Here is a 22,628-nt window from a genome sequence, read left to right on the forward strand (position 1 = left end):
TAGTACACCAACTTATTTAGTTACCACACTTTGTGTAGTAGGATAAACAGCTGGAGGAAAGGAAAAACCTTTGCTGTTGGCATATCAGTAACTGAATGTTAATCTGAGGGATTGGTGTTGGGTATTGTATATGGGCTCATAATAACAACTGTGTGAATTGGTAAGATTAATGATGAGGTGAGCAATTACAGTGACCGAATCATAATTGTGTCGGGGAGAGAAATGGCATTCATTATATATGATATGGACAAATACACATTTGTATGTATAAATGAAAATACTCTGGCATGAGGGAGAGAGTGTGTGTGTGTGTGTGTGTGTGTGTGTGTGGAGGGGGGGGGGGGTTAGGAAGAGGGAAAAGGATTTAGTGGAAAGGGAGGACAGGACACCATAAAACTCCAATTGAAATGAGATTATTCAGGACAAAAAAGCTTTCTCCCATGTTTTCAACTTGACCTTAGACCCACTCAACCCTCTTCCCCCTCCTACTTCCTCCTCCTCTCCCTTCTATACTTGTCACACAAGAACAGAAGGAAGTACTGTGTGGAGGGACAGTGGTGAAATACAACCTTCCCCATGTTAATATTGTCAAACCTATCACAATGGTTTGACAGAGCGGTTAATATATGTTTAAACATTTGATATTTAAGAAAAAACTGCAGAAAAGAAGAGGGCTTGAGACAAAGGTATATTTGTACATTGAGTTTAGGAATTTTATATAGCAGAAGTTACATGATGTATTTAGTAATATCAATTTCCTAGGGACTGTTCCCTTCCTGCTGCAACTACACCCCCCACCACACCACCCCCACCCCCACTCCTACACACCAAAACACACACAACCCAAACCAGCATCCTGTCATGACATGGCTAAAATTAAAACAGGCTGCTAGTGACTGTCCAATTGCAGGGATGACATTTTCTCACACAGAAGGAAAGAGAATGGGGTGGGTGGTGGTGGTTGGTTGTGTGTGTCTGTGGGAAGGGGGATACTATACACCAATACATATTTTTGATTAATGAAGCCCAGCTTGTTCCAGGGGTGTTTGAGTCATTTAGAAACGTCAAATGACCTATTAAGGCACACCTGCACCTGGACCTGTGACCTGCACTTAACACTGTCAATTGTAACCTTGAGTCCTGTGGTATGGTATGGAACAAGAACGTGTGTGATTATTCATTTGTATTTGCTGTAATGCTATCTGTTTCAGGATTGAGTAAATGCCTTGTTGCCAGAAATATTTACTGATAAGCTGATTAACCCACCTTGGTAAAGACAACCCACCTTGGTTACCACCTTGGTAACCAACAAGGTAAAGAAGACTGGCGTCCAACTTTCTCGGAAAAGCCTTCAGTAGACGGAAAAGGAGATGAAATTCAGGTTAGACAGCGACATCTATTGGCACTCTGTTTCTACCGAAATTTCTGTTTCTACTGAAATAGGGTTAAATTTTTTATGTTAAAGTAGGCTAGCCTACAAAAAAAATTGTTGTTGTCCCCTATTAACATGTGTGTTGTGTAAGCTAATTAGATCCTATGAGAGTTTAGCAACACAGAAAGCTCTGTCAGTGGAATGTCAATTTCCGATATTGGAGTGCCCCTCATACTCACACAATTATATTCTAGCAATCATATTCCAGCCAATCGCCTTTGGCGAGTTTCTTAAGAGTTTTAAAAATGTTTTAGAATAGGCCTACGTCTTGTTAGGCTACATAGTAATTTAAAACAAGGTTTTAGGTTGAAGGTTGACAAGCACGCGACTTCTAATCCAGACATCTGAACCACTGTTTATTTGACTGCTACTTTTATTTTTATTTTATTTGTCTGTGATATTCTAGAAGTTCTAGCCCAAACTCACTTAATTAACAGTCCACACGAGGCGCAGTTTCATCAACAGTTAGCCTACTTCTCATTGGTTAACTCCCTCATGAGATTCATTTCCGTGTTACTAACTTGGGAGTAAATAGGCAACTCTGACAAGTTGTTCTGAAAGTCAATTAAAGTATCTACTTATTAATAGGGTACATGTACCGTTAGGTCAAATAACTGACTGTCGACCGGTAGTAGCCACTCTGTAGGCTAGTGACTCACGACCGGTCCGACACGGCCGTAGGATAGAAACTACCGTCAATGGCAGACTCCCGAGAAGAAGGGGAGAAAACTGGCGAGGAAGAGCTCGGTGCTGTCGGCGGCGAAGGTAAAATATTTATAATGATCGCGTATTTTATTTAAAGTTATCAGAAACTTAAATGTTGATTTCTTAGATAATTTTGGTAGTTTCATGCAAGAGAGCGTATTGGTCTAGTTATCGATTTAAATACTTTGAACAAGATACTATAGGCCTACAACTGGAATACAGTAGGCTAATTTGAAATTGGGACACAATGTCTCACTTTTTAAGTTGCTCACTTACAGTAATAAGATCCGGTTTATACACATTTAGTTCTCAACCGAATATCTATTTGACCTACACGTTTTTTTTTTTTTTAAATGTTTCTCTCTGGAGATTGCTGTCCCAAATACTGGAAGTTGTGAAAATACTATGGGAATGCCCCGTGACGTCACACTAATTTCTTCAGCTCATGGCTATCAGTATCGGTGACGGGTTGGCCAGTATGTAGGCATAAGAGTTCTTACAGAACCAGACAATGCATAGGCCTTCAGCTTCCAGGAAATAAGCACGAGTTGTGTTTTCCAGTCAAACATCCAAATCAGGTTTATTGATGACTAATTGTTAATATCTTTATTCCAGATGTCGTTGATGACCGAATTATGGAACAAGGAGCAATTGTTCTAAGAGGGTAATCAAACCTTTTTTCTAACCATTTCAATCAATACTCACACGATCATTATCAACAATGGCCCATGTCGAGTACCCTGCTAGTGAGCGGTTTTCTCTGCTCATACATGCAAGGTGGATGTAGTGGACACAGGCCCTGACCTGCCTCTTCTGGTGTCCGGTGTGCAGGTATGTGGTGGGTAGGATCACCTCTGAGCATCCTGACAGACGGCTGTCCTCTGAGGACCTGGGGGGACGCCCCAACGAGCTCCACGACCCCGAGATCAAAGAGGTTGTGGGCCAGCTGCTGAAAATTGCGGACGAACTCAACAACAACGTAGAGCTGCAACGGTAGGTGGGATGTTTGCCATGGCAGTGGGGGTTCCAGGGATACCCGGCTGACTGCCTGCGTCTCCTGGATATACATTGTCAATATAGCAACAGTAGAAAAGCCTTAGTTGTAGGTCTGATCACCCTACTTCACGTTTGAGGCCATTGTTCCATTCAGGACCCATTGTTGTGTGACCAGACTAACCTGAAGAGCCGGTGTGTAAATCCCACCCGCCAGGTCTTCATTCGGATGTGTCCTCTGTTTTTAATGGCTGCTTGAGGAGAGGATGTCACATGTCTTTTCTCTAATAGGTTAATTGGCACCGTGCAAGCCAACTGTGCCCAGGATGTCTTCTTCACGGTGGCAAGGAGCATCTTCGCAGATGGCATTAACTGGGGCAGAGTGGTCGCCCTCTTTCACCTGGCTTACCGGCTCATCTACAATGTATGTTACTGCAACGATCAGTGTGTCCACTGGCAGACAAACAGGCTCAGATACATCTCACTCTCTCAGCTGGCTAGAAGTGCACACGATGGAGCCTGATTCAGATGGTCAACCAGATAATTATTAGGATCAGGTAAACTGGATCACAGTTAAAACAGAGGAAAGTGTCTCTCCAAGAACCACCTTGGTTTCTAAACGTCCATTAAAGATGCTGGAATTCGAAAGAGAACATGTCAAAGTCTGCCAAGGAAAAGTAACAGCATAACTTATATAGATTTGAAGTTTTGTGTGTGGTTTGTGAGAGATCATTCTGGAACCTTTTAGTTTCCCTTGTTAGCCAGACAATGGTAGCATTCCTTCTGATAAAGGGGCGGATGTAGGACCTTGGTAGCAGGAGTGATCATGATTGTGTTTCTCCTCCCCAGGCACTGACGCAAAATCACTTTGACATCATCAGACGCATCATCTCCTGGGTTCTCCAGTTTATCAGAGAAAACATCTATGGCTGGATCAGACAGCAAGGGGGCTGGGTCAGTATATATATATATATATACACATACACAGAGACACTAGGAAGGCTGGGTCAGTATACACACACAACCTAAAATAGACCTTTTCTGTCTGCCTGTAGAGAGGCGTGGTGAGCACCATATGGACCTGGAGGACCGCCTCCCTTGTGGCTGCTGCATCATTTGTGGTTGCCATGATTTACTGGAGGAAAACCCACTGAGGTCATCACAGGACGTGACCTCGCAGAGTTCTCAGTGCTTTTACATTGTGCACCTCGGTTGGCAAAGAGAGACTCAGTTTGAATGTTCTGGAAGAACTTTGGAAGAACATCCTTCCTCCTGCTGTAGGCCTCTTCTAGGTGGTCAGTTATTTTTTTAAGTGATAGGGGAAGGCGGGAGATAGTGAGGGGGAAGGTTGGAGGGAGAAAATGGGGTCTAATCCATGCCCAACTGATTTCCCCACCCCCTGGGCACACACAGACGCATCACTCCAGCAAGATAATATTGTATATGTTGTAAATGTTTAGGATGAATTTATAATAATTTGATCTCTAAAGGGGCTTCAATAGGTGTAGTAATTAGACCTGTGAGAGTTTGCATCAGGAACAAGATAAACTGTCTTTAAAAATTAACTAGAAAACTAGAAAATACTTGTTTCTACTGTTTCTGGAAATGCTGTTTACTGAAAATGACCTGGGGATTATATTTATTGTCAATTGTGTTTTTAATGAAATTCAGCTCTGGTTCAACAGAAGAGAATAATAACTATAATGGCGCTAATCTTCATTGTGAGACGTTAATTGTGTTGTGTGTTGATGTGAATGGAAATGGAACAAACTCAAATACTCCCTTTCTGATTTCATACACTTGGTCATAGCAGTGGTGGTTGTGCCCCTGCAAACCCCTCACTAAAATGCATGACTGTATGTCTCAAATAAAGATCCTGTACTTTTAGATGAGTTGGTGTCTGCCTGTTTGTGTGTGGGGAGAGGGGGGGTCAAGTACTCAACTTGACCCATATTTTAGAACAGGGGTGTCGAACTCCGGTCCTCGAGGGCCGCTGTCCTGCATGTTTTAGATGTTTCCCTGCTCCAACACACCTGATTCAATTAAAAGGGTTGTTATAACGACCATTCATTTGAATCAGGTGAGCTGGATCAGGGAAACATCTAAAACATGCAGGACAGCGGCCCTCGAGGACCGGAGCTCGACACCCCTGTTTTAGAAGCTTCTCAGAGTTGGTGTTTGCTATTCCAACCACTAGATGTCACACATTTAACTACAGGAACTACCCACACGTTTTTTTCTGGGCACTACTGGTGATATCTTCATGGTAGAGTTGGGCATGCCCTCTTCCTATAGTGACATCATCCGTTAGGGTTGTAAACTCAAACCTTGACACAGCTGTGTATTAAACGTATCTGTCAGGCTTGCATCACCATGATCATAACATCAGGAAGGAGGAGTTAATACACTTGTTGTTTGGTTCAGTGGAAATTGGTATTGATTGACCTGTGTGTGCATGTTCTAAAAGTCACCTGGGTTCCCCCAGTGTTAGCACAGCTGCAGCAGAGCAGTCTGCAGCCTGGAACGTGACAACATTATTTCTGTCCACCACTCATGTCCCAGGTTTGTGTGTGTTGGCTTGGGCTCAGAGTAATTTCCAGCCTTCAGCACATTTTATCACCTGTACACACTTCTCTCCTCTTCTGGTCCATCTGTCTGACCCTAGTCTCCTGGTCCATCTGTTTGACCCTGCTCCAGCTCCACCAGCTGTGTACAGACACCTGTGGACCCCAGCCCTGCGATGATGAAATAAAGGAGGGATTGAAAAAGAGAAGGAAAGAGTGATAAAGACAGGATGACACAAGAGAAAATAGAAAAGACATCCACTGCTCATTATGAAATTAAGACTTTATGATGTAACTCAGTGACAGTCTAAACCCATCTAGCACCATTGTCAGGTAGACACAGACATGATTCACAAAGTCTGCTTGTACTGGAAATAGTTTGTCAACATTAACTTGAATGAAATGAATGTTTAGACAGACTGGGACCTGACCCTGGACCAGTGCTCCTACATTGTGAGGCACAGTAAATGCAGGCTGTGTGATATAGGTCAAGATCCTGTACGACCGCCGTCACAGCTACCCTCAATAACCCTAGTGCCCATGTCATAAAGGTTAATGGTTATCACCAGAGGAACTTCAAAGGGACTGTGGAGCACCATGGCAATGAACAAATAGAGGACGTGTTCGACTACAGAATTGTCAAGGGTGTTGTGGTGTAATCCCCGCCCACCCGCCATACACACACCCACCTAGTGGCTGAGGTGAATGGCATGGGCCTGATAGTGAGAACAAACACATCCAGCCCTCGTGTATACTAACAGCACAGGCCCACCTGCTCTCTCAAGTAACGAGGAAAGACTGCCACACAGTTGCTGCACACAGAGCAGGTTAACAATATAGATTTTACACAGAGCTGGTACAGATATACTATGGGAAAGGGCCCAATTAAGTGACTTCTTCTCATTGGATTACCTAATGTGTACCTTCTGTCCTGCCTGATCAGTGTGTAGAAATACTGCATTACAACAGAACGTTTCAAACAGTCGTCGCTGGTTTGAGAGGTTGTCAGAGAGGTGTTTTTACTGCTTGTGATGAAACCCCCCCCAGGTGGACATATGGCTATAGCCCACAGCAGGTCAAAAGTCTCCCCTCTTTACACAACCCCCCCTTATCAACACTCTTACATCACCTCCTGACGTACAGATCCGCTCCTGAGGCCTCAGAGTAGCAGGTGTCCCTCACGGAAACTGTAAAGTATGTTTCATCCAGTATGAGGTTCATAGGACAGTTATTGGTGGTTTATACAGTGACATGTGGTTTATGTGACAGACACTCAACACGACCCAGAAGATATCCCTTGAAACAACGTGGCATTATGTTAATGAACGAATCAGCAAATTATCGCATGAACGAATGGTTGTGTGACCATGTGATTGCTTGAACGAGCAAATGAATAAATCTTCAATAAAAGTTCAAGTCTTTTATTTGTCAGGTACACAGAACAACACAAGATCAGACTGGGCACTGAAATTCTTAAGACAAGACAACGCAAGCACCTGGCATAACATGACATATAAGTACACAGAACATAATTTACATCTATGCTGAGCTTAAATAAGTTAAACTTCCTAAATATACAGATAGCAATAAATAATCGACTATACTAACCCTAATACTAAAACTCCCTAAATATACAGACAACAATGAATAATACACTATACTAACCCTAAATGCGCTAACACCTAGAACAACCCTATAACCTATTTTAACCTAGGTGGAGTACAGTACAATAGTGCAAAATTGCAGATCAGTGACTATGTCAATGACCATACAGGAACCTGATGGCGAAGTACAGTGAGGTACAGTAGTGCAATGTTACTGATAGTGCAACCAGTACTGAAAGTGACAGTGTATAAGTGACTTGTGTGCAATGAATCAATGTCCATATCAGTGTCCATTCAGAAGCCTGATGGCTCTTGGGTAGAAACTGTTGTCCAGTCTGCGATAAATGAATAAACAAAAGAAAGGTTTTTCCATGTGGTGCTTCATGCGTCTTGTGGCTCGGGCTGCGAGGAGCTTGATGTTAGCTGTAAGGATGCCTGTTCTCTGTGCCTCTCTCACTGGGTGAGTTTCCAGCTCTGCTCAGTGCCCAGCTCTAAACCACAGGACCCTGCACATGTCCTTATTGACCACTAAAGGGCAGTGTTCTGTTGTTTGTCAGCCTTTATGAGAAGGCTCGCAATGGAAGTCAGCAACAGGTGACTCCTTGACAGCACGTTGTGACTGATTTTACACAGACTGTATTCACATTCCGACAGAGATTACAGTTTTAATGTTATCATATTTAATTATTTTTTTTTACAAAGAAAGGCTTCACAGATGCCAATCCAGAGATACAACTTAATGAGACAAGGTTTTAAGAATAAGTTATTGAACACAATTAATATAAGACCTGTTCAACTCCAGTTTGGGGTCGGGGTCATTCAGTTCAGCAGACAGCACAGCACACGATGAGGACTGAAAGCTAAATAGTCTGCCCAGGTTTTTACCCAACAGGTCTTTGAACCACATTTCAAAACACAGAGGAGGAGAAAAGCTGTGGACTTTGCGAGACAATGTATAAATATCCTTCTTAGGTGTATGAGTGCAGACCTGCTGGAGGGCTGAGCCCCTGTTCAACACCACTCACTCCAGATTCCTTTCTGACAGCGAGGGCCCTCCACATCAACGCTCCTACACCCCCCTCTGGACCCCCCCCAGACCAAAGACCACCCTTCCTGGGCTCTTTTAGACCTGCAGTGTGAGGAACCTCCCCCTCTCTTCCCTTTCTTTGCCCCTCTCACTTTCCTCTCTCTTTCTAGTTCTTTCTCTTTTTCTCCCCCTACACCCCCCACTCACTCTCTCTCTTCCTTCTCCTTTCCTCTATTACTCTCTATGCTTGCTCTCTCCACTCCCTTTCCATCTCTCTCACTCGCTCTATCTGCTCCCTCTCTCCCCCTCTCTTCAACCCCTCCTCCTCTACTCTTAAAGAGCTTGGCGGTCCACAGCAGTTATTCTAGACAAATTATCAACACTGAGGGATCCTTCAACTCCCATGTCGTCTGAGAGGCAACCTTTAACTCATTGTGTGTCCTTAATCCTCACCTCCCACCCCTGTAACCCCCTCAGCCCCCCCACTGCCCAATGAAGTTGGAGAGGAGGCCTGTAGGGAGGCAGAGGAGTAGGGGGGGGGGGGTCTGACCTCTCATTAGCTAAACTCTGGTCAGTCTGTCTGATTATATTAGACTGATGTTGTCATTGTGTAGACAACGTGTAGACAACATGTAGACAACTTGTAGACAGGTGTAATGACCGAAACCATGACAGGAGCAAACAAACAGCAGGGAATGAAGGTATGAGAGCCTCTTCTCGTGACTAATCCTTTAGATGGTTTATTGTCTAAGCTGTCTTGGCCTGGCCTGGCCTGGTCAGTTTTAGCCTGGCAAAGTGCTGTTTTGCCCAGTATGGTCTGTTCCAGGGCTACTTTGTTAAAGTGGACAACTATTCACCCATTCGCTCATTCTCTCTTCCACTCCTTCTTTCTCTTCCTCCCTCTCTTCCCTTTCTCATTCTTTTTCTCTCTCTCTTTCTCTCTCTTTGTTTCTCTCTCTCCATTACTCTCTCTGACTTTTTCTCAGAACCTCTGCTTCTCTCTCGTGCTCTGTTTCCTAACCGCCCCCTCCCCTCCTTCTCCATCTCTCTCCCCCCCTCTCTCCTGTGAATCTGAATGGAGTCTGAGGGAGGTAGAGGGAGATGGGGGAGGGTGAAGGGGAGAGAGAGGAACAAAGCTCGCTGCCAGTGTGAGGCTGTATTCAGCCAGTGTGTGCAGGTCCTGGCCAGCTGGGAAGGTACTGTTCCAGGATTTGGTTCTAATGTTACCCCACTGGGAACAGGAGCACCAGCCTGGTCAGGGGGCTCCAGCACAGAGAAGAGGGGGAAACGAGCTTCTGTCTGGGCTTCAGGCCTGCTTGGAGCTGAGGGGGTGGGGGCTTCCCTTCGGGAGGCCTGAACCCTCTGCCCCCAGCCCTGCAGGTGGATGGTTCTGTTGTCTGTCAAGGCCTCAGGGAATAAAACATTAAATCCACAAAAAAATTCATTTGTCTGGTCTTTTGCACATGTAAAGGGAGGGGGGCACAAAGGGATTCACATAGCCCTATAGATGTGTACACAAGAAGACCACCCTAAAGAGAAGACAACAAAACAAACTGGCAGGTGAGACACCTTGGAAGTACAGTGATAGATCCTCTCTTTAAAAGACTCATGGAATGGTGCTAGGTGCTGCCCATGACCAGGAGCCTCATAAAAGATGGAAGATTGGGGGATGTGTAGATGGATAGCTAGTTCCACGCACCACTCCTGGCTTCCGACTCTTACACGAGGCCCTCTGAGGTATAAGGATATCTGTAAATATACTATTTGAGTGTAAGGTTACCTTAAGAAGGCCTAAGGCTCCATGCAAGAATCTGTCCCTGGTCAATTATGCTACAACCGCCACAGACATTCTAGAGAGATTGATTATCACTCATGTAATGGCTGGCCCGCCGTTGGACTTCCAAGAAGAGGGGCGTTAATGTTTTATTCCCGATTATTGACCTGTCGGTCGTAACAACATTCACAGATTTCAACGCGGGACAACATGACTGGGATATTTACTGCATCTAAATTTAGAGAGCGCTGTGAGAGTGAGGGGACTCCATGTTCGCTAGTGGACAGTATATCACCCTGTCTGACCACCCGTGGGCCTCTGATCTCTTGAATGACCGTCTCACACACACACAGACACACACACACACACACGTCAACATGAATGTCAGCTGAGAAACCTAAACCTGCCTCGGTCAACCACTGACATGTTCAAAGGAACACGCAACACGCCGAGGTGGCAGCACACAGCGAGGCCTGGCATTTTACAGACATGATTTACTACATCCCCCCCTTCTTCTCCTCCTTTCTCCTCCTCCTCTTCCTCTGCCCTTTTCTCTCTTTTCCTCTTCCCCCATCCTCCTTTTCATTCTTATCTTCCTCCTCTTTCTCCTTCCTTATTTGTCCCACATCTATCTTCTCCTCTCTGCTTTTCCTCCCCCTCCTCCTCCTCCTCCTACTGCCCCCCCCCCTCCCACACCCACACACCCAACTAGCGACAGCTTACTTACGAGTGAGTGGCAGGCCTGCGTGGTTCAATGATGCAGTCTAAGCCCTGGTGATGGATGGCAGCAGGTCCACCTGATCTGTTTGTCTAGTTGCTTTCAAAGACCTTCCGACACTCAGAAAGGTGCTGCCCATCACTCCGGCCGCCACCTAACACTACCGGGTCGCGACCTTGACAGGATCCAAAGCGAGTATGAGAGGACGGATCACAACCACGCAACTGCCCCCAAAGACAACACTAGGAATGTGTGTGGGAGAGATGAGATAGTGAGAGAGAGATAGCGAGATAGAGAAAGAGAGAGAGGGTAGCAGAAACACTTCTAATGTATAGTTGGTCAATGGGCTCTTTATCTTAGCAGGCTTTGAGGGGTAGATGGACTGTGACTTTTAAGCCCCGTTTGAACCTTTTGAAAAGACCTTTGGAGTGACAGCTTTTTTTGGCTGTTCAGTGCAGCACCGGAACACGGGCCAGGCCAGACTACAGACAGGACCAAGACAATGTAGACTAGAGTAAACCAGACCAAACTAGGCTAGACCATGGTAGACCACACCAGACCAGAAAAGACCAGAAAGCATAGACCAAGCCAGGCCAAGCCAGACAACATCAGATCAAGCTTGACCAGACCAGACTGGAGAAAGGATCAGGCCAATGAAACGGAAGGAGTGCGGAGAAAGGAGAAGGAAGCAGAATGGAGGAGAAGTGTAGAGCATGGGTGAATTGGACGAATAAGGAGGAGCAAGGAAGTAAAGAGAGGTGAAGGGAGAAAAAAGGAGGAGAAGGGAAGAGAAGGGTGGGTTGGAGAGAGTTGGGGAGGGCCGAGACACCCATGCCAATGGAGCGTGACAGCCAGGGCAGTAGTTCCACACTCCAGCTCTGTCTTTGTCCCTTTTCCCCCTCCCTTGAGCCCCCCCTCTTCCCTCCCCTGCTCTGAGTCAACCCCCCCACCATGCCCCCTGTCCCCTGACTGACAGTTCCCCGTTCCTGCTCGTCGCAACAAGACAATGCAGGGGGCTGCAGCCACTGGCCTGACTGCTCCTCAATCACATAGCCAGCGGCCGCAGGGGCAGAACTAATCTGGGAAGAGGCCTTTCCTGTGTGATAACCCCCCCCCCCCCCCCCCCCCCCCGTCCCAACCAGAAACCTAATCTTTGATGGAAATGACAAAAAAAAAGAAGTAACCAGCTTTAAGAATAGTCTGATGTTTTTTTTTCCTTCTCCGTCAGTATGAGGGTTTCTTTTTGGGATGCTCCTGCTTATTTGATGTGGCAGCAATTAGCGAGGGACTTTTGTGCCGGGGGAAGGCTAGGCGGCCCACTTCAATGGTCACGTTTATACTCTGAATGGAACACAAAAAACCCCTGAGCACAGATAACATGCCTACATCAAACACGGGAGCCGTCGCGCTTGTTACTGTTATGGCTCGCTCGTCCTTTATGGCGAGAGAAGAAGAAAAAGAAGAAGAGAAAGAAGAAGAGAAAGGAGGGGAGAAGAGAGAAGAAGTGTTACTTTTCCCATGAGAACTCTGGTCGGGGAGGGAGAGGAGTGACATCATGTGGTGCCAAGACCCAGGCCCTGATCCAGAACCAGCCTTCAACCTCCTGCCTCAAGACCTTGCTTCCATGCTCCAGCCTCCAGCCTGCATGCCCTGGCCTCCACACTCCAGCCATGAGCCTCCCTCCTCAGTCCCTTTGCCCCTCACCATTGTTTTAATGTATGGCACAGAAAGTAGGATTTGACTGACACCAGCATGATGAGTATTGTAGGAGCAGGGAGGAGCTGGAGTGAGGAGCTGGAGTAAGAAGTAGGGGGAGAAGGGGTGAGGATGAGGAGGAGCTGGAGGAAGAGGAAGGGGGAGGAGATCGTGGAGGAAAAGGGTGAGGAAGAGGAGGGAGAAGGGAAGAGTTGGGGTGAGCCGAAGAGGCACTGGAGGAGGATGAGAGGGGGAGCTGGGGTAAGAAAGAGGTGTGAGGAGAAGGGGTGATCTGGTGGAGGAGGAGGGGGAGAAGCCAGAGTGAGAAGGACAGAGGCTGTCAGTCAACAGACCTGTGAGAAACACGGAGAACAATTCTTCAAACACTTCAGGGAAATGGCAAGTCAGTGAAACCCTGCAGCCTTCTCAGGATGATCAATAAAGTAAAGGCAGCATTGTTGTTTTACAGTTGACAGGGGCTGGCATGGTGTGTGTGTGTGAGTGTGTGTGTGGGGGGGGGGTATGTGGGTGTGTGTGTGTGCAAGTGTGACGGGAGGTCCCAGTAGGGATCCTTTTTAGTAAGCTCTAAGAAAGTGATTTGCTTCCTCATTACTAAGATGATCCACAGTGGGACTCACAGTCCTGTCTGTCTGTCTATTTGTCTGTCTGTCTGTCTGTCTGTCTGTCTGTCTGTCTATCTGTCTGTCTGTCTGTCTGTCTGTCTGTCTGTCTGTCTGTCTGTCTGTCTGTCTGTCTATCTGTCTGGGTATGTTTATACTGTATGTCAGACTGACTGTCTTACTGGGGAGAGAAAGAAAATAGGAGAAAGAAAATGAAGGAGATCTATAAAGATAGGGACAGAGAGACAGAGGGTTAACCAGAAGCTAGATTCAGTTCTTGACCTATGCAGTTAACATTGTTGTTGTGTTTCTGTGTGTTCTGCTGGGCAGGAAACCTGACAGAACATTCTCAATAACCACTCAACAAAATAGAAAAAACACAAAAGTAATAGTAAGTTCTATTGATGTGGTTGAACAATAGCAGCCTGATGAGGCTGGGACCAGTGGGCAGACAGAGGACAGACAGACTATTGAGGCTGTGGAAACAGGGCTGGTTGAAGAGGCTGGTGAGGCTGGGCCAATATGGAGACTGTAGAAGCTATAAAATATTCACAAGTGGATTCAAACCCTGTGAAAAAAAAACTGCAGTCTCAGGAGACTTTGGGATATCTACTGGATATATGGGTTTCAGGTTTTCAAAGGAACACTCATCTGAATAAGAATATGTAGAGAGAGAGTAGCATTCTATCCCAGTCTATGAAAATCTTGATCCTCTGGACAGCCTCAAGAATGTTCTTACACTGAAATTATCTGTTTGGCTCTACACCTACTCTACAGTTCTCCAGGCATCCAGCGAGGGGGTCTGCCCAGCCAGACGTGATACCCAGAACAGGAGTATGGTCATAGGAAGAACAATTGTGTACACATGTATACACAAAGGCATGCATGCACACGTATACATGAACTACTGCTCTACCCAACCCTCCCCTCTGAAACTTCTGCTCTACCTAACCCTCCTCTCTCGACCTTCTGGTCTACCCAACCCTCCTCTCTCGACCTTCTGCTCTACCTAACCCTCCTCTCTCGACCTTCTGGTCTACCCAACCCTCCTCTCTCGACCTTCTGGTCTACCCAACCCTCCTCTCTCAACCTTCTGGTCTACCTAGCCCTCCTCTCTCGACCTTCTGCTCTTCCTAACCCTCCTTTCTCGACCTTCTGGTCTACCTAGCCCTCCTCTCTCGACCTTCTGGTCTACCTAACCCTCCTCTCTCGACCTTCTGGTCTACCCAACCCTCCTCTCTCGACCTTCTGGTCTACCCAACCCTCCTCTCTGAACCTCTGAAACTCATATTTACTTTTTTCTCCTTTCCTTCTCTGTAGCAGAGGTGTGAGGTCACCCTTTGTGCACCTCCCCCCCCCCCCCCCTCACACACACACACACACCTTACACTGCTCCAATCTCCCTACCCCTCCTCGGTGGCCCCGGCAGCAGACAATAGGCCAGCGGAGCGGCGTGGTGTCCTGTTACCGGTGGTCGCAGCGCGGCGGCTGTGATGGATGGAGGAGACCATGGAGCTGCCTGTGAATGGAGATAAAAGAGGAGCAGAGATCTGGGCCACTGCCAGGAAGGGGACACCCTTGTTTCTCTAACAGCAGCGGACCATGAACAAGGGAAGCTATGTGAGGAATCTGCCACTTTGTTGTTGTCCCATCTTTCTCTCTCCCTCTCTCTCTCTCCCTCTCTTTCTCTCTGTCTCTCTCCTCTCTCTCCCAGTGATGCAAGGAGAGAGGACCAATGGTGGGCGAGCGCGCTCACTCTCCCATGCTAGCAGGGTGTGAGACACCTTGTAGGACAAGAGTGATGACACGACAAGAGGTGTGTGTGTGTGTGGGGGGGGGGGCTGGAGGACTTGGGGGCATGTCTACTCCATTCATCCCTTATCAATGCAATCTGCTGATCGATTAGAAGCACAAGAGACACACCATTTCAACTGTCCTGTAGCAGTTTCCCTCCGCACACACGCACACACAGGCACACAAAAGGCCTGTGTTGGGTCTTGTGTTTGTCTGTGTATGTGCATGTTGCTTTGTTGATTGCGAAAACTGTCACACAGAGACTTCCAACCACCGCCACAGAACTGCAACTCGTTACTGATCTGATGGAGTCTGAGCCTTTCTAGTGATAGTAACACAAATTACGTGATGAGAATGTATGTGTGTGTGTGTGTGCGGATGTGTGTGAGAGTGAATGTTTTACGCAGTATTTCCAGGCCCTGGTTTTGCAGATGTCAACAGTTGTACTGCTGTCTTTTGTTGCATGGCCCACTCACCACAACATCTCCCTGGGAGATGTTCCTGGGGACTGTACTCAAGACAAGAACCAGCACCAACACACACACGCACACACACATTTCGAGTTGGTTCCCTTGCCAGCTGACTTGTGGAGTTACAGATGTAATAGTGTGTGCTGCTGCCAAGCACAGGCTTGTGGGGCTGTTGGCCTGGAGGGTTCTGTGTGATCCCACGGATGAGACCATCCTCTGGTTCTGGTTCCCCAAGCTTGGCTGGGACTCACTGTGGCCCAGTCAGCCTCAAGGAACAGAGACCACAGGATGATAGCCTGGAGAGATCTGAATGTTATACCTGGTCTTTTTCTGCTCTCTCTTTCTTTCTTCTGTATTTCGTCTCTGGTGTTCTTCTTTTTCCTCTTCTCTCTCCACCGTTCCCTTCTCTAACGTCATGTTGGTACCTCTACTCGTCACACACTCTCAGACTATGACGACCGGAGGTACCTATAACTGCCACCACAAAGAAACAGACACCGCACACACACAAACAAAGAGGCACATATATAACACTTTTACAATCAGCAATGACGTATAGTCATTCTTTACAGACAAGAGTTGGTATGTCAGATGACCAAATGAATCCACACAGAAAAAAAAGAAAGAGAGAAGAGGGGATGAGAGAGAAAGAAAGAGAAAAGAAAGAGAAAAGAAAGAGAGAGAGAGATAGAGAGAAACAAGCAAGAGGCAGAGGGAGGGAAAAGAGGAGCGTGTGTATCAATGAGGGGAATCAGTCCAGGCCTTTCCAACTCTCCTGTTGACATTCTAGAAATACACTCAGCTCTATTATCCTACTGCCCTGGTGCCAACCCCCTCAGGAATCTAGGCACCAGGAAAGACACCCCACCACACAAACACACTCATAGACAACCCACCCACACATAGACAACCCACTTCTGCCCCCCCCCCTCCAACCCCCACATCCCTCCCCCCAATACCCCTTGCTTTACTGCACACTCACACACATACACATACACATACACACATACAAAACATGACGCACAACACACATGCACACACTCCCCAGTCTGGTACACACAGCTGAGAATGGTCAAATGGAGGGAGTGGGGGGAGGGGGGGGTCTTTCTGGGGTGTTTGAGAAGGGAAAGGCAGGGAGACGCGTTGAGTGAACAATTGAGCAAAGTCTGGCCTCAGAAAAACACCAGTGTGGATACTGCACCACGCCAGCATGCCGCTGCTGAAGTCTAGGTGGCACTGATGGGCTACCTAGAGCCTAGTACAGTCCTGTCACATTCCTGTAGAGCTGGCCATGCAGAGAGACCAAAGAGTGTCATCTAAGACACATCAACTCTAAACTACTGCACCCTCCATTACATAGAAAGGCATGCTGGGAATAAACTCTGGACTGCCTGCGGAGGTAGAAACAGATGTTGTTCTATTTAGTCTGTATGAAGCACACACATATACCTACACACAGACGCAAAAACGTTCACACACAGGGTCTTAATGACTACAATCTGGATTTAGAAGTGTCACTGTAGTCATGTGACATCTGACGATGTCCTGTGTGGTTTGCTACTACGGAAACCACATAACTACTGTACCTACTGACTACCAGAGTTACTGTAACCATAATGACCACACCAGTAACCAGACACACACACACACAGTTGTGTCGCTATACTCAGTATAGCTACTGTAAGAGCTGGTATAGTGCCACCATGTGGAAGGAGCAGAGGCGAGGGCAACCAAGGGTGAAGCTCAGGTCTGAAAACATCAAAGACCTCCTCTTACACAGACACACACAGACACAGACACACACACGCACATCTATGGAGCTAACCCAGTGGATGCACACAGCAGGACTCGTCCTGCATAGAGGTCTGACCACATCAAAGATCCCCCACATACACACAGACACACACATCCTCTACCTCACATACTCCAGGTCACCCACACACACACTACATGGTACGACTATCAAACCCAGTCAAGGTATGCAGCAGGACCAGTATCACCTCCTAGCGCCCACAAAGCTGCACACACGGGTGTATACACACACACACACACACAAACTCCTGCTAGTGCCCACAAAGCTGCAGCCCGCAGCACAACACACAAACAAAGGACATGGGAGTGGCCCAGGCCCAGATGAAAGACAGAGAGCGAGGGATGGCTTTTCTTCTTTTGATAAAAACAAGAATCAGACAGGGAAGGTAAAGAGACGCTGAGGCTCTGAAGACACACCTGCTGTTTGCTGTTGGCTGTCTGTCTTTCCTCAGCCCGCCACACGGAGACGAAACAACTGAGGAACAAAGTTCACTTCAAACACTGTCCTCCTCTACCCCACCCACCTAGACATACCTGCACACACTCACACACGCACATATATGTCTCCACACACACACGTACACACAAGCAAATACACACACACACACAGACTTCACAAAGATCCACAATTATGCTGTAATGTAACAAATGTCACAAAGCTGTTTCAAGCTATCTATGCTTGCCCCCCACCCAACAGGCACAAACACACCTCCCCTGCAGGAAAACTCTCTCGTCTAAATGTGAGCAGGAAATCATAGAGTCAAACTCCTTTATAGACCTTCCCGATCCCACACACACACACACACACACACACACACACAGTATGGCCATGTAGCAAACATGAGAGCAGTCTCTGCAGCAGTCAGACAGCCACCACATCAAGAGATGGGCAGACGGCGCCCCTTAAACAGACCTGCCGCAGAGAGGGGAAGAGGCTGGAGTAAGCTGGAGGAGGTTAAGGGAGAATGGGGGAGGTTGGTGGAGCCTGGGGGGCATGGGGGAGGTTGGGGGGGGGGGGGGGTTACGGGAGTAGGGAGGAGATTGGGAGGAGGTTAGAGGAGGATGAGATGTCTTGCCCTCTCTGGAGTTGTTCTGTCTGACGAGGTTCCGCTTGCCTTGGGGGAGGGAAATTAATTTGTAGACTGCACATACCTCCCTGAACACAAGTCACACAAGCATCCACACACAATCTGCTGAACACACACACACACACAGACCCCTGGACAATTTGAAATTAGAGTCTCCTTTGCACTGCGAATGGCCTGAGGCTTTAAAGACCAGTGCCCTACAATCACACACACTCTCTCTCACACACAGCAGATGAACTCCCGTCTGGACAGCCTAATCGCTGGGAGCGGAAGTGGGTGGTCGAGAGGAGCCTGGGAGGCAGGATGCATGCTGGGAAGGTGTCCTGCCTCTCCTTGGACCTGTCCCACAGGACTGTTCTTTTCAACCAGGCATACCTGCACAGGGCTCTGAAAAGGAGAAAGAGAAGGGACAGAATGAGCGAGAAGAGAGAAAGACAGAAAGGGAGAGCAGGAAAGAGAGAGAGAGGACTGCGTTGACACATAAAACCAGTGTTTCTCAGTTTTCAGATGTTTCATTGAGGCTTGGCTGCTTTGATATTTTAAGTAGGTATCACAACAAAGGCCCAACAAATGGCTGGAAAGGTAATTCAGAATATTAGGTCTGCTAATGGGCCTGGACCTGCATGGTCCGATCCCAGGGGGGGGTTAGGTTACTACGGAGGGGGGACACCCTTCACTCAGCTACCTCCACACTGGCTACCTGCATGACTCACTCTCTTTCTCTCTCTCTTTCTCTCTCTCTCTCTCTTTCTCTCTCTCTCTCTGTCGCTCTCTCTGTCGCTCTCTCTCTCTCCTCTCTCTCTCTCTCTCTCTCTGTCGCTCTCTCTCTCTCTACCCTCTCTTTCACACAGGAGGACAAACACTCATACCAGAGCACTCTGTGAGATCACCTGTATAAATGAAATAACAGAAGTGCTACCATTGGCACGGTTCGTAACTTCTTAACTGTGAGTGTTATCTGTTAATACATGCTGCAAGATATAAATGACCAACTTATATGAACTGATATGTCCATGAACTTGGGATGTGACATCACAGATTGACTGGAAGGAAAAGCTCCAACAGGGATCACGTTTATTAAAGAATCACACTTCCTCCTGGCTTGGCATGTGGAGCTATGAAAAACCTTCTGCTTTTCATTATCTAGCCCCCCCCCCCTACACACACACACACACACACTAAATACACAGACACACACACACTCCACTACACTTACAGGCCCCTACACACATGTAAACACACATGGGCACAGACACTCACATGAACAAAGCACACATATTCTACTTCTTTGCACACAGTAGCTGTGCCTGTATCCCTGTGTTTGTATCTCTTTGTGTCTGTAGCTGTGTGTTTGTGTCTGATTCTGTGTGTCTCTATTTCCATGTGTATGTCTGTTTTCGAATATTTGTTGGGTATACATCTGTGTCTGTGCCTGTGCCTGTGTCAATGTGTGCCTGTGTCAGTGTGTGTGTGTGTGTGTGTGTGTGTGTGTGTATGTGGATGTGTATGTGTGTGTGTGTGTGTGTGGGGGGTGTTTGTATGTGTCAATGTGTGTCTGTGTCAGATGTTCAGGGTCTTATGTCTCCTAGACTGTTCTTCCAACCAAACAAACCGAGGGCAAGATAAACGGGACAGCCAATATCAAGATCCGGTTCAATCCCTCCTGAAACCGTAATCTCTACTATTTCTTTTGGGAGTATACAGTTGTAAGACGGTCCCACAAGCCACTTAATTGGTTCCCCTTCGGGGTTCTCTGAAAACCCAAAGGTTGAGCATGTGCACCATGATGCAAAGAGGCCTTGGCCTCCCTGCTATTTAAAGAAGGTCCAACAATACCTCAACTCTTCAGCAGCTCAAACATCTATTTTAGCCCTCTGCCATTTCTCCTCCTCCTCCTTCTGCTCACAGAGGCGGAGTCAGACATTGGGTGAACTGCTCTCTGCCTCATTCTGCCTCCAGAACACAGAGGCAGGGTCGGAGTCAGGGTGAAGGGCTCTCTGCCTCAGACCGGCTCTCTGTGTGCCCCATGTCAAGTGGTCTTACCAGACACAATACTCTCAGCCTCTCTGCATACCAGCCCACTCTGGTGGCAGCTCCGGATTCAGAGGTACAGAGGATAAGGGTAGTGTGTGTGTTTGGTTCTGTGTGTGTGTGTATGGGTAGGGGGTATAGGGGAAGAGCAGAAAAGGAATGGAGGTGGGCTAATGTACATGGAATGTACCTGGGAACATGTTTACATCCGTTTCCACAACTTCAGACCCCACACATATGTTCTGGACTCCAGAGTAAAACTCAAGAATCTAGGGCTCACACACATACTTGTAACCCCCCCCCCCAGCCTCTAACCTCCAGCCCCCAGGTTCCAGCCCACTAGCCCCCCAGCTCTCAGCTTCAAACCCCCAGGCTTCAAACTCCGACCCCCTAGCACCCCCAGCCTCCAGTTTCAATGACACCTGTTCTCAGTGCTCACTAACAATCATGTCATTATTCATCAGACCAACAGGCAGCTTGGCAGTTCCGCCCCCAAACCCGCCTCTTTCCTCACCCTCGAATATATGCGACAAATCCACCACAACCACTGCAGGTTCTGTAAACACAGCAAACATCTTGTTGCATCACAGAGGCTGAGACTGAGATCTGTCCTTGTATTCTCAGTTGTTTTTTCCTCTAACTAATTTCACAGATTCTGGTGGTGTTACCGACCACCAGCTAATTAATGTACTATGTGTGTGTGTGTGTGTGTGTGTGTGTGAGGGAGAGAGAGAGAGAGAGAGAGAGAGAGAGAGAGAGAGAGATGTGGCCTCTTCACACACTCCCCCTCCTGTGTTTGTCTCAGAAGGATTAACGCTATTAACATAGCTTTGGCATGTCTCTAAGCATGTCTATAAGCGTGTCTCAAACCTTGTTTCTAAGTGTGTGTCTAAGCGTGCCTCAAAGCGTGTTTCTAAGTGTGTGTGCTGACTGACATGTGTAAACAGAGCTCAGAGGAAAAGCACCATAAGGACAGATGTCTGTCAGCGGACCAATTAACTTACAGGGTGCCAGGACAATCTCTGTCCCAGCCAATGGAGGAAAGGTTTCTCTCTCTTTCTCATTCAATAATGGAGCCAACTATTTCACTTCCTTCTTTTAAACAATCCATTCATCCATTCATTCATCAATCTTTCCAACTATTCTTCCGTTCGTCCATCCATCCATCTTTCCTTCGTGACAGGACCCTTCTATATAGCTGGTTAAGTGTGTCAGTCCTCCCCTGTGTTTCTGATGGAGCTGTCCTGTGCAGGTCCATACAGATGGCAGTTTGAAGTTCTGTCTCCCATCCATCTACTTCCTGCTTTCTCATGCAGCGCCCCTGTGGTGGGGCCTGGCCCTAGTGTACTGGAGGTAAATAGGGGACATTGAGTTTCTAATTAAATGTTTTGTCACACTCTGCCATCTACCCCACCACCTTTTACTCACCACAACCTGTCCCTCTCTCACTCCCCCTACTCCCTACCTATCCCCCCCCACACACTGTTCCTAACCCCTATCCCCACTCCACCTACCTGTCTCTACCTCTCTCCTCCAAGTCAGACTGGGCCAAAAAGACCCAATCACCCAAATCCTAAATGTTTTAGTTTACACTGCATCGGAAGATGTGTGAGGTTATCCATTCCTGGGTGGTTGGGTGTCATGGCAATGTTATGTGCCATGACAATCTCCCATGACAGCATCCTAAAATTTTAAATGTGCAATACTTTAATGACCATCATTTCTCTCCCACCATCCTCGTCCTCTGTCCTTCCTCCCTCTTCCCCCCACCCCAAGATTTGTACTGGCCTTGTGACTGCGGGGTGCTGTGTGCATGTATGTGTGTGTGACTGTGCATGTCTATGTGTGCTTGTGTTTGTGTGTGTGCTTGTGTGTGTGTGTGTGTGTACGTGTGCGTGTGTGTTTCAGCCATTGATGGCCTCTAGAGTTACATCCCACCACAATCATCACCCTGTTAGGAGGTGCAGGGCTCTGCTGAGGTACCTGAGACCTGCAGCTAACAATCAAAGGACTGGAGAAGCATAGGACAAGCCTATCTTGTTACAGAGAGAAAGGAAAGAGAGAGGGACAGGGTGAGAGAGAGTGTGTGTGTGTGTGTATGTGAGAGAAAAAGAGAGAGAGAGATTGTGACAGTGAGAGAGCTTCCTGTCAGAGTTTAATCAGGCTGTACTCACAGTACCCACTGTGTATCTACGCATGTGAATGAGTTTGTGTACGTGTGAATACGTGTGTGTAGGTGTGTTTGTCTAAGCATGTGTATTTGTGTGTTTCCTTATGTATGTGCATGTATGTTTGTGTAAA

The 22,628-nt window shown here is 47.2% G+C and overlaps 1 protein-coding gene across 1 annotated transcript; it reads left to right on the top strand.

The window, feature by feature from the left end:
• The first annotated feature begins 1,922 nt into the window (after window positions 1-1,922).
• Window positions 1,923-5,022, top strand: zgc:153993 (uncharacterized protein LOC767645 homolog). The gene is made up of 6 exons (XM_047041806.1): window positions 1,923-2,197; window positions 2,753-2,801; window positions 2,969-3,130; window positions 3,422-3,554; window positions 3,980-4,084; window positions 4,186-5,022. Exons 1-6 carry the CDS (start codon window positions 2,131-2,133, stop codon window positions 4,282-4,284), a joined length of 615 nt encoding a protein of 204 aa, XP_046897762.1. The 5' UTR covers window positions 1,923-2,130; the 3' UTR covers window positions 4,285-5,022.
• Window positions 5,023-22,628: the final 17,606 nt, after the last annotated feature.

This window comes from Hypomesus transpacificus, chromosome 19, assembly GCF_021917145.1.
Source record: "Hypomesus transpacificus isolate Combined female chromosome 19, fHypTra1, whole genome shotgun sequence".
Lineage (NCBI taxonomy): Eukaryota > Metazoa > Chordata > Actinopteri > Osmeriformes > Osmeridae > Hypomesus > Hypomesus transpacificus.